Genomic DNA, 16194 nt, shown 5'->3' with positions numbered 1-16194 from the left:
ACTATATGGAACATCAATTAAGTTATGTTCTAGAAAAAGAGGATTCTTGCATTTTTGACCTCCTACTGAGAAAACATTCATTTATCGGTAAAATAACTTCTAATTAAAATACTTCAATTGGTACACACAAGAATAGGCCAATTCCGCAGCCTTTTGTTCTATTTCCCGTGGAGTAAAACTCTCATCAGTACGAGTCAATGGAATGACTCCCTGGCCTCTTATATCCATATAAAGGACACACCGAGCATAAATATCCTCTTTAGCTTCTATTCTTACGGATTTAATATTTTTTATAAGAAATCGGAGGAAGACCCGACGATATTTTCTTCGCTCACAACATCAAGCCTTATTGGTTTTGAAAGACTTAAGTTAATATAAAAATATAAAAAATAAAAACGAGTAATTTAAAGTGAAATTTTATATTATAGCCATAGACAGCGAGCCAATAAAAAAGAGATGATTATTATTTCCATAAAAAAGAGCCGTTTGCACACAAACAAACCCCCTTTTATTGATGCCATTCATTTCACCAAATAAATCAATGGCTGCATCTGCATTACACTCTTAATAATATCATACACTTCCGCTGAAGATCCAACTGTTTCTTACCAGTTCGAAGTCTCCTACATCACCGCCTCACCTCTCGGCGTTCCGCAGCAGGTATTCTTATTCCTTACTTTCACTAATTAGTTGTTCCGAGATTATTTATTGCTATTTGTGTTTTTTTTAATCGGATTTTAGGAACTGCACGCTAAGTGTTCGATGAAATGCCACACTCGAAGTGTTAGATTTGATTATTTGGTTTTGAATTTGTCAAGTTAGCTTCAGATCTGGACTGTGTTATTAATCTGCATTAGTGTTGTATAATTCGCGGTATTAAAATCTTATATGCCATTTTTTAAGCTATAAATATATACACATGCAAACACAGATTTTGAAAATTTTATATATGGTTTTTTCCAACTTATTACTAAGATTTTTGACTGAAATTTATCACTTCTACCTTCCTCTCATACCTTTGCATCTAATATAGTTTTACGAAGTAGTTGTTCCGTTATTTTAGAGTCTAATTTTGATTGCATTATGTGTCCGATTTTAGGAGCCGCACGATAAGTGTTCGATGAAATGCCACAGTCGAAGTTAAACGAATTGTTGATTGATAATTGTTGGATTTGATTATTTTGTTTTGGGCTTGTGAAATGTTGAGAGTTTTAGGTTCAGATCTGGAGCGTTCTTACTCTGCATAGTGTTGTAGAACTTGCTAGGCGCTAGCGATTAATCGGATTGAAATTTTGTATGTAGCCTTTTCAAACTTATATATATATATATATATTTATACGAAAATTTTTAACGTTTTATATGTAATTTTTCAAACTTATTAATCAGATTATATTGGATTAACAAGTATAATTTTTCAAATACTTCCAAATATTTTGACCAACTTTTTACCGAAATTCGCTTGGTTTTGACTGGCTTTGACTGATTACTGGTTTGTTGGTTCGATTAGGTGAAATAGATTAGGAAGCGTAGCGATTAATCACTGATCGCGATTCTTACAACACTGATCTGTATTGATATGAATTTGATTGTTGTAGGTTATTGCTATAAATGGCAAATTTCCAGGTCCTGTTATCAATTCAACTACTAACAACAATGTTGTTGTTAATGTGAGGAACAAATTGGATGAAAACCTTCTGCTCACTTGGTAAGATTTGCTCTAATTCTCAGTGCAATTGTAAACGAGCCGATCACGAGCTTGGCTCATACAATGACACACTTGTTCCTGATGGCTCGATTTGACTAACGAAAGCTCGAGCTTGGCTTGTGCATAGTTTTTTTTCAAACTCGGGCTTGGCTCTTAATTTAAAAATTTATACACGTCTTTAATTATTTTATATATTTTGAGAAAAACCTTAAACGAGCCTGAGCTTGGTTCAAGCTTGTGTCGAGCCTCAGCGAGCTTCCCATGCAAGGATCAAGCTCCTATACGAGCGTTATTTGATGCTCTGGCTCGGTTTGAGCTTGAAAAATCTCGTCTCGTTTCGAGCTTTTATCGATCCGACCTTGAGTAGCCTGCGAGCGGCTCAGCTCGTTTGCATCCCTAGGCCTCACAAATCCATATTAATAGCGGTACATTGGATAATCCAATTGATGTATATATTGATTGAAACAGGGCTGGTATACAGCAAAAGAGGAGTTCTTGGCAAGATGGTGTTCTTGGAACCAATTGTCCAATTCCCCCAAAGTGGAACTGGACTTACAACTTTCAAGTTAAAGATCAAATTGGAAGCTACTTCTACTTCCCCTCGCTCAATTTCCAACGGGCTTCGGGTGGGTTTGGTAGCTTTATTATCAACCCGAGATCCGTCATTCCTATCCCATTTGATACCCCGGCTGGTGATATTACAATCTTGATTGGTGACTGGTACATAAGGAACCACACGGTAGGTGTTCGATGAGATGCCGCAATGAATATTTTCATTAATTTTTTTTTGTGTATTGTGGATTGAACATTCGAACCCAAAACCTTTGGTTTTGTAGGCTTTAAGAAAGGCGCTTGATGATGGACATGCTCTTGGAATGCCTGATGGCGTTCTTATTAATGGAAAAGGACCGTACAGATACAATGACACACTTGTTCCTGATGGAATTGATCACGAAACCATTAATGTTGAACCTGGTAAGCTAATAATCGTAATATCATTCTTATTAGTCTTCGTGTGTTTACAATTCTGAAAGATTGTTATAATATATTGGCAGGTAAAACTTATCGCATTCGCGTTAGCAACGTCGGTGTGTCGACTAGTTTGAACTTCAGGATCCGAAACCACAACTTGCTTTTAGCTGAAACAGAGGGGTCGTATACGGTTCAACAAAACTATACTAGTTTAGATATCCATGTGGGACAAACATATTCTTTTTTAATCACCATGGATCAGAATGCAAGCAGTGATTACTACATTGTCGCTAGTGCAAGATTTGTAAACGAGTCCAGGTGGCAACGGGTCACTGGTGTTGGCATCTTGCATTACTCGAATTCCAAAGGAAAAGCTTCTGGCCCGCTTCCAGACCCCCCTCAAGATCAGTATGACAATACTTTCTCCATGAACCAAGCAAGATCCATCAGGTAAATTCACTTCATCAGGCTAAACAAACCGAATGAACACAAACGGGACACGCTCGTTCGTAACTTTAACCAGAAAAACGATTGAACATAAGGAGCTAGACGTAACGAGGTTTCGTATTCGTTCGTTAAGGAAATGGGCGTGTTTGTGTATAGTATAAACAAACAGTTCATGAACGTAAACGTACACAAACAAACAAATGTAACTAAAAATATATGATAAAACATAAGCGGGTAAACACTAATTAAAAGTAAATGTGAGCATCCCATTTATTGAGTTTAAAAAGGATCATAAAATTAGACTAAATTGTAATGGGTGATATATAATTTGTACTAGAGTAGGCTAAATTGTAAAGGGCAATGAATATATAAATGAACGAAAACAAAAGGAAAACTAACGAACATAAATGAATGTAAACAAATGAGTGTAAATGAACGAACTAAACGAACGTTCATGAACATCTTTGAATGAACAAAACTTTTTGTTCATGTTCATTCGATTAACTAAATGTACAAAGGTTTCAGTGCATGTGCGTTCTTTTATTAAATGAACGAACTTCTCGCGGAACAGTTCATCGCAAGTTTGGTTCATTTATAGGCCTAAGTTCCTGCTAATCTTCTTTTATGACCAATTTATATTTAATTTATGAAAGTTTATTTATTTTATTTTTGTTTTTTATTATATGAGTATGATTTTACTGAGTTTGTTTTTTCGTTTGTTTTTTTTAATGCTTATCTGATTTTTTAGAATGGATACTATTAGCAAATGGTCGTTGTAAAATCTTGATTTGATGAAACATGTGCAGGTGGAATGTGTCGGCTAGTGGGGCCCGACCGAACCCACAAGGTTCGTTTAGATACGGTTCTATAAACGTGACTGACGTATACATACTGAGAAACATACCACCGGTGACAATCAATGGGAAGAAAAGGGCAACACTAAGTGGGGTATCGTTTGTTAATCCTGCCACACCGATTAGGCTTGCAGATGAGTTCAAAGTCAAAGGCGCATATAAACTTGACTTTCCAACCGCGCCACTCACAGGACCACCTAAGATGGAAACATCAGTTATTAATGGAACATATAGAGGATTTATGGAAGTCATATTGCAAAACAACGAGACCAAGATGCATAGTTATCATATGGATGGATATGCCTTCTTTGTTGTCGGGTATGAGAATATTTTACATAATTATGCTGTTTCATATAATTATCTGGAGAGTTTTAGGCAGAAGAGAGTTTTTCATAGAACATTAAGAACAAAATAAATCGTTCATTTTTCAATCTTAAATGTTTATAAATAAGTGTAATTTTTATTCGTCTTTCTTGACATTTAAAAAGAAAATATCAACTAGTTTTGTCAAATGCGCATGTGACAGTGTGTATGGGTCGCGGTTTTGGGCTACAGCTGAACCAAAAACTAAAAATTCGGGTTTGTAGTTTTGAATAACATTTGGTTTTGGTTTTTTCAGTTTGATTCGGTTCGGTTTTACGTAATCAATGGTCCAAAATAATGAATTTGGGTCAAAATAATTGGTTAACATACAAATTAAAAATGGAAATCCATACATTCTGTTCGGTTTTTCCGGGTTTTATTACACTTTTAAATTAAAAACGGGGTTTTATTCTAAATTAAAAATAATTGGTTTTATTACACTTTTTAATTAGATGACATAGGTTTGGCTTTTTTTTCTTCCAGCTAATAACTTAGTATTTTGTAATGAACCTCTCCTTTCATTATTTTCTTATTTTTTTTTAACTTGAAAGTGTTTTGTGATCAATTTATTTATCTTAAATGTTATGTTATTTGATCTCAGAATGGGTTATGGTGAGTGGACAAACGACAGCAGGGGAACTTACAATAAGTGGGATGGCATTGCTCGAACCACCACACAGGTATCATCCTTTCTGTTCGATACAACAAATCTTTTAGTCAAACATTATCAAACTTTATTGTTACTCGTGTTTGTTTTGTAGGTTTATCCCGGGGCATGGACATCAATCTTGATCTCTCTTGATAATGTGGGAGTTTGGAATCTGAGAACCGAAAATCTCGACTCGTGGTATCTTGGTCAAGAAACTTATGTTAGGATTGTCAATCCCGAGAAAAACAACAAAACCGAGTTGCCCATACCCGATAATGCTCTTTTCTGTGGGGCCCTCAGTCATAAGCAAAAGTAAGCATTCGTCTCTTTCTTTCTTCGGGTCAAAGTTTGACTTTTGGAAGTCAAGCATACTAATGAAAATTGATAACATTTTGCAGACCTCAGGATACTTCAGCATTGAAACTGCATGGATCGGTGACGGTGTTGGGCTTGTTAATGGCGGTTTTGAGTGGTCTGGTGCTGCAATTTTAGTTTTAAAGCAATAAATTATATGGTCTAAATGAAAGTATTTATGTGGTTTTATTTATGTTGAGGTAAATTTTTCTTTTTGTTAATTATTGATTTATTTTGCTACATTCCCAGAAATGCTTGTGCTGGTTATGGGGTTCCATCATTCTTTTATTTTACTTGATTTATTGTGTAGTTGAAGAGAAATTCGGTGTAAAATATATTCGTTTTTAATGGATGTTTTGATTATTCTAAGGAAGATTACGAATGACCGTTTTGTTTTTAATCATGGATTTAAGATCCAATACGAGTAATATGCTGGTTTTTTGGTTCTAAAGTGATTGGCAAGTACATATCTAAAACTATACGTGTTCTACTTCTACTTGATTCTTCAAGGCGAGTGGTATAAGTTTTAAGACAATTTTGCTCCACCGTGTAATCAAGCTTCGAGCTTAGGATTGTGTGGTGAATTAATGCTCAAAATAAGCAAATTATGCAGAATCCCTTTGTGATGGATAAACAAAAAAAGAACACACTTTCATTCCCTCTTGGAATCAATTTGTCATTCTTCCATTTTAAAAAGAAGTTTCCAAATTAACCTCATATTTACACTTCTACAATCATGTTTATGCAATTATGCAGCTAATTAACTTCAGACTTTCATGAAAGTTAAGAATATTTATAATTAATTGGTTCTCTGTTGACTATGAAATTCTAATGCTATGACAAAAATGTATTATTCGTATGTTGTAAGTGACTAAAGCATTGCTTTAAACATGGAGTTTTCAATTACAAGAAAGTCCTTTCTAAAGTTACAATTTATACCCAAAAGTGTTTTTAACCTTTTCTTAACTAGTCACATTATTCCTACTTGTTTCATTCACATTATTTTGGTGTTCTTTTCTCATTATATATATATATATATATATATATATATATATATATATATTACAATTAGCAAGTATCTTAAGCATATTGGTTTGTACATAGCATATATGTGGTTGTACATGTTATATATAATACAATTTAGCAAATTCCTTATGCATATTGGTTTGTACATGGTGCATATGTGGTTAGACATGTCTACTTTTCATATGGATCAAGATTCTTGAATTAGTGAAGCTAATAATGTGGATCAAGATTCAAGAAATAGTGAGGCTAATAAGTTTTAGTTAGAAAAAATTTAATGGGTTGAATAGGTTAGACACCTTAATTGGCTTAAATGAGTTGTTTTTTCTCAAACGGTTTGACACCCTCGCTGCAACGCGTACGTGCCAATACTAGTTACTCTAATTTTTAACTTTTATAAATTTCCATAAATACCATTGCAATTTGCTTATTTGTATATAGATTTCGATATAAATTTCGTTCAAAAAGGAGTTGTGTGTGACAACATACAAGTTAATTTCCTAATTAGCAGATATGTACAAGCATCATTATTGTTCTAACTTTCATTTTCCTTATTCTAAACTTTCTTTTTATTTAAATTCTTATATTTATTTTTGAACTTTTGTTACACACTCTTCTTGAGCTGTTTGTGTTTACGTAAAGATTTTGGTTTTATTTATAAACTTCCAAGGACTTTAGCCTTTTCGTGTTTTAACGTCCGCACACGTGGTTCAACATTGAGTCATTGACGTTTATTTTTTGTACATTTTCACGCCGCTGCTGCAAGTCACGGATTTTAATACTATTGCAAGTGGGTAAAAACCCTTGTTATTTTTTCTTGAATTTGGTCAACAACGGGTTATGTGTATATGTATTCGGGTGTTGTATACATGTAAAAGTATTAGTACCGCAAGAAGAGCACGCCTCATTATGGTGTCTGCTTAAAAGTTAGAGAACAATTTGTGAAGAAAAATATTGACCTCAAGCAAAATAAGATGATATTATTTTAGTTTTTCTTTGTTCCTTAGATTCATTACAAAATCATCAACACATGCCATTCTTTGTCTCTTCTAATTATCTCAAGATTTTATAAACAAGATCCTACCCATATTCGATTCATTGATCAAACTTCATTATCACAATTCACTATAAAGCCGCTATATTTATATCACTATGATCGATTGATCGAACTTCATTTCATGGTAAGCCTTACATTTTTTTTCTACAAAGTAGCTTATCATCTTCCTTTTTATTCATTTCATTTGCAATATTTGCACAAAACCTCTATGTTTCTTGATATATATAGGGCATTTATTTATAATATTGTCATGTGGACTTCAAAGGTAGAACACTAGAACATTACCCATAACATTGTTTTTCTGCTTTTGAGTCATGTGTTTATGTAACCTCAACGTGGTTTCATCAGCTCTTGATTTCTAATTAAGCTAACAAAGAAATTTAAGTGAACCATCCTAAGGTTGGTTCAGTATAACTCTATGGGTGATTTTAGTGTTATCAATACCATTATTAAGGAGTGATCGGATTTTCTTAAACCAAAGGAGAAATTATTATAGCATTCATTAAGAGCTAGAAGGTATGGAGTAAATGCTTGTTTAACACTATTATTTTCCTTGTTGATTATACATCGGAAGCTACTTTTCTATACGATTGGTGATACGTGGAAACTGATCATCAATGGTAACTTGGATGATCAATGGAAAGTGAGCTCATTAGTAAGTTACTACCGAGCAATGACAACTTAAGCTCATATAGTAACTTACTATTGAGCAATGGTAACTTAAGGTCAGTGGTTACAATGAACAGTATCAACTTGAGTTGTGGCAACTCTGTTATAAAGTTTCTATCAAGTCCGTGGTTATAAGATAGGAGGATGGTTTTTGATGTTTTAGAGGTTGGTTATGTGACACTTGCCAACTAGCCACCCTTTCTCTTTCTTGTCTCACTCACAATCTTTCTCTCTCTCTAAAAAGTATACCATCTCTCCCCTCTACCCCCCTCACATTGTCGGTTTTTGCTATTCCACCCCAAAACATTCCACCACTTCTATCCTCCATCTCACATTCCCTCTCCTCTAAAAACATCTAAAACATCCCATTGGAGAAGCTTTAACCGTCAAATTAACCCTTTCAAGAAGATTGCACCATTTCAACATAATCATTGTGCGTGATGGCTCAACCCCGATATAAAATAACTCAATTGTTGTGTTTAAGAGATGGATTCAAACTTCATTGATCATAGAGAATTTGTTCTTGTTCTTTGCAGAAACTAATTTCGTGCACACAAAATACCTTAATCTAAAAGTGATCACATACGATTCAGAAAGCTATCCGGTACATTTTAGAATATTGATCAAGGATTCTATATGTCCGTACTAGCCTCACAAATTCTTTCATGACGAATCCCTATAAAATACTGATTATCAGTTTACGTCAATCAGCTTGATCCATTAGATTCTTCATCTATTGTTCAAGTTTCTGTTTGATCATCAACAAAACAAATGTACTGGATAACTAACTAACTGACTAACAAAAAAGATATAAATACATGTTGTTTATAAAACATACCCGGATGATGAATTCGAATAAATAGTCAAAACCTGTGATCTTGACTTCAATCTTCATATATAATAAGCATCCTTTATTAATCTCCGAATCAACTTTCAGATAAACCTATTTCGCCGGTTACACGCGTTTGATTTATCGGACAAGACAAAGATTTCTTTTGTTACCGGAACTGGATTTGTATGGTAACCGACGTTCTGTATTGTATATTGTCGATCAATGCATGTATATATTCTCAATACTCCTAACTAAATTGATGTCATGGGTTTTAAACCAAAACTCATTTAATTAGTAGCCAACTAGATTATCTAGAATTAAACCAAAACCCATTTAATTAGGCCTAAGTTATTATTTTAATAATAAAACCCAAATAACATCTATAATTAAACCGGGCGTGCACTCCCGTGACACCCAACTCGTTTAATCTCTAACGTTATTTACTCGACCGACAAGTTAATCCAATAACCTAATATACACGTTGATAACACTAAAATTACCAACACTACATACAACTGATGGTTTAGGATTAGGAAATATGCAAAATAAACATAAAGATCCAGAAGTACTTCACTTGTTAATTTGTCTTAAAATATAACATAAAAGGTTAGAACAACACATTTGATAAATCTGCTCCTTTAATATTTGTTTTAATATGTACATCAACTAGATCAATAGTCCGATGCTTGTACATACATTATACACTTACTCTAATGTCTCATTTCCCCTTTGATGACCAACATGTTCATCATATAGCTTCTTTATTAGTTACTTCCAATGATCAATCTGGCAAGTGGATGTAGATATTGAGGCACCTTCTGAACCCATCTCATCACTCTTAGAGTCATTTAGAAGCAAGTTCACGTGCTCAACCATTTTAAGTGACGGCGGATTCAAATAATTGTTTGCCTTGGTGATACCATTTTGATCATTACTGAGTTGAGATGCAACAAACTTATCCACTACTCGCCAATCACTCACTTGGAGATCTTGTACGCCATTATTATTGTCGTTATTACAATAAACCAAGTTAACATTTGGTTGTTGAGTATGGGGTTGTAAAGTGCTTGTGTAGGAAGCACTTATGCCAGCGGCTGCTGGTTGCGGAAATCTGAGTGGTTCTAGTTTAGGAAGCTGGAAGAAGTGTTCATGAGGCAAGTTGTAATGAGTTTCACCAAGCTCGGATTTTGCAGGAAGTTGATGCTGGTATAAAAAGAAACACAAAAATTCCTCATTCATCAAAGAGTAGTGTTTACATCAAAACAGAAGGCAAACGGGCGGACCAGTTGCATCGCTGGCCCTTTATGAATAGCAAAACTAGTTCTTTGCTAGTATGAGTTATTTGAAGTGTAAGGATGAGATACCTGGTTCGGGGATTCATAATCGGGCATGAACGATACTTGGTCATCATACCAACCCAAAGAATCATGTTCATCCATTCTACGGACGGGTGTTATCCGCTTCTTGAAAACCCTGCATACAACCCATCCTTCTTCCTGTTCCAAACAAAACATAAAATAGGTGATACTTTAGAATCATTTGCATTATAACTCGCCTTATATTCAAATACCTTTTTTTAAAGGTAAGTATACATAATTCTTGACAAATTAAGCATAATACAAAAGAATCAAATCTAAGTTTCAATTAACACAATCCTTCTTCATCTTAATTTGATCATGGATTTTACTCATTAAAGTGTTGTTTAATCGTAAAAGTTCTCTGCTTTTGCCACTATTGATGAACATAATAGTTTCCATGATTAATGAACATAAAAGTACTTGGAGGAGAAGTTAGTGATATGTACAAGTGAAGGAACAAGGAGTTTCGTCTAGTACCGGACCGAATAATTCTTTTACCTGGGTCACAATGTTTTTGGTTTTGTATGTCTATCAAGAGGACTCTTTATTGGTTTTCTGGTGCTAATCACTCTCATCTGAAGCACATGTTTGTATTGTAAATAATTCAAACTATCTTTATTATGTAAATACGTATGTATTGAAAGCCAAAGGTTTAGAGTGTCGGTATGTAAACTTTGTAACTGTTACGTGTCAAACTATAAGGGGCGATGGAAACCTTGCAACCCTAAACGAACATACCTATTCGTTGTGTGTGTATATGTATCGATGTCAAGAACAAACACATCGTATTCACGTTGTATCAAAATTTACTTTTTGTTCAGTTCTCTATTTCTCTATTCAATTCATACTGTTAAGTGTAAACACTTGGTTTTCAATTTTATTGTGCTTGTATGGTTTATAGAAGCTGAACTTTAGCTACAACCCTGAAAGTGGTATATTCGGATAACAATCTATCGAGAAAAAAACGGATAGAAGGGTGGAAATAGAAATGCTACTTGCCTGAGGTATCGCGTTTTCATTCGTTTCTAGTCTGTACTCATGCATGATCCAATCCGACTTCTGTCCGTTAGGCGCTCGACCCTTGTAAAACACCAAGGTTTTTCTCATGCCAACCAGATTATTCTTAGAGTATATGGCTTTGTCTCTTCCGGTGGCTTTCCAAAAGCCAACTTTTGTAGCTCTATTAGTGCGAGTTCCTGTTGGATATTTTTTGTCCTTATGGCTAAAGAAATACCACTCATTTTGCTCCTCAGTTCCTAGCCTGCATAATTCTGTCAAGATAACACAAAAGATTGAAGGAAATATTTGAATAAAAAGTATTACACTAAACCATATTAGTATCAGTACAAATGGTAATGCATTAGTGGAACAATAAACACATAGTTAATGGTTTAATTGTTACCTTGAAGATCCCATGGTTCAATTTTATAAAGATCAACATCTTTGATAACATCAAGATCAATTCTTTTGGATGCAACCTTTTTCCTAAGGTAGTAATCCACAAGTTCTTCATCCGTCGGGTGAAATCTAAAACCGGGAGGAACACGTGAAAAGGTATCCATACTCTTATTGATATGATGATCTAAAACCTGCAATATGTAAATGCACCATTTGTAAGTGATCTTACACAAAATACCTATATATTAACCGTTAAAAGGAAAAAAAATCTATATATCATGTATTGTGTGAATATAGTCTTAACCAGCATGTACTTCAATCAAGTGTATTCGATGTTCAAGATTGTCTAGTACTTCAAAGTTTCAAGAAGATTGGCTAATAAGCCAAAAGAAATAGTACTATTCATGATAGCTCATGTCACAAGTAGAATAACAAGGCAATGCAGTTTCTTTGATGGGAACTTCTGGCATAAAATGATAGTTTCTCTCCAAAACAGAAGACACTGATGAAGCTAATGAGTGCTTTGTATGTGTTTTCTTGTATACATATCAAGTTCAAAGAGGTTGCTCAAGTCAATTAACAGAAAGATGTGTTTCGTTGTATTTGAACACCATGTTTATGGGCATTCTAATAATAATGCATGCACTAGTTAGAAACTAACTCAAAGAAAATACAAAGACAAAAAGAATAAGATCGAGAAAAGAAATTAAATAAAATATATGTTGTAAATTCTGTTGAATACATAAATTATAAAACAATTATGTATTAGTTGAATCTAAATAACCAAAAGGTTCTTACTTTAAAGCTACATACATAGATAGACTTGCTACATAGAAGAGGAATTAAGAAAATACAAAGCATAATAGGTAAAAAAGTTGGTGTACGTAGGGTAGAATGTAAATGATGTGAAGAAAATGAAATCAATGTATGGTCAATGTTTCTGCCATGAATTCTCATGTGAGAAGCACCATTTTTATTACTTGATGATCAAGATAAAAACTACTCAAGTTTGCTTTTTCTTGAGAAAAGCCACTCAAGTTTTGCACCACTCAACTAAAGTGAATATGTGTTAATAATGAATAATCAAAAACCTACAAGTTAACATTGTTAACATACAGGAGGCCTAAAATAGAAACAATCAAATGTTTGTTTGTTTATTTCTTCATCATCTGTCTTCAAAGATCTAGTATAAAAGATCAATGTCAAATCAGAAAATATATGAGTAGACAGATGATCATGAACTTGTATATATTGTAATTCGACTAACTTTTTATTAACGACGAACACTGGCTAAGCCCCTAGAAAACTCAGAGGGCATGGGGTCGATTTCGTGAGGCCTCTATCTAGTGGGGCTTCACGCAGACTTAAATCCGAGAATAATATGTCACATGAGTGGGATCGGAATCCGGACGCTAAACAGAAGAAACCCTTCGTAGAATCTAAGACCAATCACAAGTTAATATTGAAACGCAAATTTGTTTCCATAAATAATGTCACAACATATTTTAAAGGAAAACAAAATCAAAGCATGGATTAATCCTTGAATACAAAAGGATAATGATACACAAAAAAAAAACCTTAAAACAAAGAAGATCATGAAGAAGATGAAGCATATATATATAACAAACAAACAAAACCTTAACTAAAAGTTTTCTTACTGATCCAGATATATAGAATAGATCTTGTTATTCTTCCACCAGTGGATGATGATCAAAGAGACAGAAAGTCAAGGCTTCTAAGATCCCCTCTTACTCAATTAATAATTAAGCAAGTAAAGGAGACAATAAAGAAACAGAAAAAGCAAAGAACAAAAGGAATGTTGGGACCCAAACAGGTTTTAGTTTCCTCGGGAATTGAAGTGAAAAGAAGAATGTTTTTTGGATGTTTAAAAGAACAATATCAGATCCCAAAGAAATTAAAGCTAATGACAACAAAAAAAAACAGTTGTTTTTTTTTGTTTGTTTTGGTTTGAAGAATACACAAGCTAGCTAGAGGGTATCTTACTTAATTGTGGAGTTATGTTTCTGTAAATACAGCTTGATTTCTGGAAAAGCTTCCAGCTGAAATAAGAGGAAGGTGATGCGGAACAAAGGTGGCGGTCATATAATAATATTAATACTCCACCACCCGCTACCAGCTACAGATAGAGACCACACCAATATATCTCTTTCTTTCACCCATTATTTAGGTCACCAGAGTAATATATATATATAGAGAGAGACATTTTAACCAGGTTTCGTGGATCGTGTCTCGCGTACCTATCGTACGTTAAGGCATTATTGTAAAATATCTCGACCCTGTAAAATATAAGGTAAATGATAATATATATATGTGTACATTATGTAACCAGAGATTAAATGAAATTACACACATGTGTATAGTACAAAGTTTTTTTTATATATAAAACCGAAATGAAATATAAGAATTTTGGTTTTTTTTAACTTTTTTAAAAATTTTGTTTTTTTTTGTTTTATAATTTTTTTAGAGATTTTTTTAGTGGTCCAAAATGGTTTTCAAAGTTCTCATTTTTCAAAGAATTCTCTTAGGATCTTTACCCTATACACACACACACACACACACACATACTACGTACATACATACATACATACATACATACATACATACATAGACACACATATATAGGCGCATGTTATTATACAAAGGATGCTTAACGTACAAAACGTGCAAAGTTTCATATATCGGTTGGTTACTCATCGACCAATTTTAGTAAACCCACCAAAACTTAACTTAATCCTCTAGGTAATTAATTTGATCTAACGAATGTCACATAAGTACTCATAAAATCCACCGAATAGAACCATTGGTTAAGAAACATATTGCATATTTAAGATTAAGAATCAAGACCTATTAGAGCCACTATTAGTGGCTAACATGGTAGTACATTATAGTTTAATGGGTTTGTGAATAGTGTATTCACTCCAAATGCATGCCACTTTTTAATGATTAAACCGTCTAATACAAGTGATGTGGGAGCATCCATGGGTTTCCATGTGATGTGCCCGTTTAGTGGTCCTTTTGATCTAAGAATTGGGTTGGCAGCAAGATTGGGCTCAGGTTAGTAGTGTGCCAGAGATAGAGATATCAATGAGAAGCTTAAGAAAAAGATAAGATTTATTATTCTCTCTCATTTGTTAGTCTCTCTTATATAATTTTGTCTTTATATCGTTTTCTAATTAATCCTTTTTTTGTTTAGTATAAATTAGGGTTTCCACATTATTAAGTTAGTTGATTGTGTAATTTGATTAACTTGTAAGCTTTATAGCTTGTTACCCGTAGTTATATGAAATTTCGTAAACATTTCACTTAGCATTCTCATTCGGTCTTTCATCTCAATTATCTCCATAATTACATTAAAAATCATTACATTTCTTTTTCATGTTCAATTATATAATTATTTATACCTTTATCATTACAGTTTATCTCTTTCCTAATCATAACCAATTTCAACAAATATTAAAAATAAGTAGGGACAAAACCAATTTTCCTTAAAATAACAAAAAAAAATTATTATCTTAATCATATTCTATAATTTAAAAATTCATTTAACAAAAAATTAAGGATGAGTTGTGAATGCACAAAAACCCATCCGTTAAATTTGTTATGAGAGGATTTTATAAATATAAGATATGGTTAAGGGTGTCAAATTTCTGAATTTTATATGAAATTTTAATAAAAGTTTTTATTTTGGCTCCATTGGAAAAGTAACTAACATTTGGCTATTAATAAAATAATCATTTCTTACATTGGGACCGGCTTTCCATTACATAGACCAATATTGGAATGACTTATGAGAAGCATGCATTTTTTACAAAATATTAATACTAATATGATGGCATGAGATGCATATGATTGCGTTTTGGCTCATATGTCCCCTCTAATATTATTGTAATAATATGATTAAGAAATAAGAACTGATAAAGCGTCACGGGGTAGAGTTTGGAATCATTAACATCACTTCTAATTTTATCTAGTGTGCATTAATTGTTTACAATTTAAATTACACTTTTATTGTTACATGCTTATATTCATTCATAAAGCATATGGTATTAGCAAGTTTACATCAACGGGTTGGCCTTCTAGTCTAACAGTATAAGGTTGATGATTAAGACTTCAGATTTTTAAAAACTTAGGTTCGAAACATGAATGAAGAGGATTTTCTTATAGTAGTGGGTTTTCTATTTGATGGTGTCCTAGGTGAGTAAGGCTTGAAACGTCAAAATCAGTATGGACAGTTAACATATCATCTTTGGAGGGCTTATTCGAGTATTAGGAGTGGTTCTAAACGCTGTTAAGAAAAGCATGTTTACATCAACTTTATTTACTAGCCACTTGCCGACATGAATGTACATCACTAGCTTAAAATGGTAAACGTAGAAATAAAACATAACTTAAAAAGAAACTATTTGCTATATTTAGAAATAAAGTTATGTAAATGGTAGTCATATTCCAAGCTTGGCCCATTCTGAGTAGGGTCGTTAAGGAGATTTAAGTC

At 33.4% G+C, this 16194-nt stretch overlaps 2 protein-coding genes across 2 annotated transcripts; one reads left to right on the top strand and one right to left on the bottom strand.

Moving 5' to 3' along the window:
- Positions 1–540: 540 nt before the first annotated feature.
- On the top strand, positions 541–5323 carry LOC143614475 (monocopper oxidase-like protein SKU5; the record flags this gene model as incomplete). Its single annotated transcript, XM_077087905.1, has 8 exons — positions 541–660; positions 1596–1705; positions 2174–2444; positions 2542–2680; positions 2761–3127; positions 3931–4296; positions 4943–5021; positions 5103–5323. Coding segments are annotated over 8 exons (1656 nt in total), but the record flags the coding sequence as incomplete, so codon positions are not given.
- Positions 5324–9562: 4239 nt separating this feature from the next.
- LOC143614477 (NAC domain-containing protein 7-like) lies at positions 9563–12273 on the bottom strand. Its single transcript, XM_077087907.1, has 4 exons — positions 11686–12273; positions 11279–11554; positions 10290–10417; positions 9563–10128 (listed from the first exon to the last, which is right to left on the bottom strand). The coding sequence occupies exons 1-4, from the start codon at positions 11843–11845 to the stop codon at positions 9694–9696; spliced, it is 999 nt and encodes a 332-aa protein (XP_076944022.1). The 5' UTR covers positions 11846–12273; the 3' UTR covers positions 9563–9693.
- Between the last annotated feature and the right edge of the window lie 3921 nt (positions 12274–16194).

The sequence above is a fragment of the Bidens hawaiensis genome, unplaced genomic scaffold (assembly GCF_021521415.1).
Source record: "Bidens hawaiensis isolate Kalapana, Puna unplaced genomic scaffold, B.hawaiensis_p1.1 tig00040073_1, whole genome shotgun sequence".
Taxonomy (NCBI): domain Eukaryota; kingdom Viridiplantae; phylum Streptophyta; class Magnoliopsida; order Asterales; family Asteraceae; genus Bidens; species Bidens hawaiensis.
This window is presented reverse-complemented; position numbering and strand designations above follow the sequence as displayed.

Coding starts and splice junctions, on each gene's coding strand:
- LOC143614477 (XM_077087907.1), bottom strand. CDS start 11,845: ATGGATACCTTTTCACGTGTTCCTCCCGGTTTTAGATTTCACCCGACG. Junction 11,555..11,685: donor TGAACCATGGGATCTTCAAG/GTAACAATTAAA, acceptor TTATCTTGACAG/AATTATGCAGGCTAGGAACT. Junction 10,418..11,278: donor AAACGCGATACCTCAGGCAA/GTAGCATTTCTA, acceptor TGGAACAGGAAG/AAGGATGGGTTGTATGCAGG.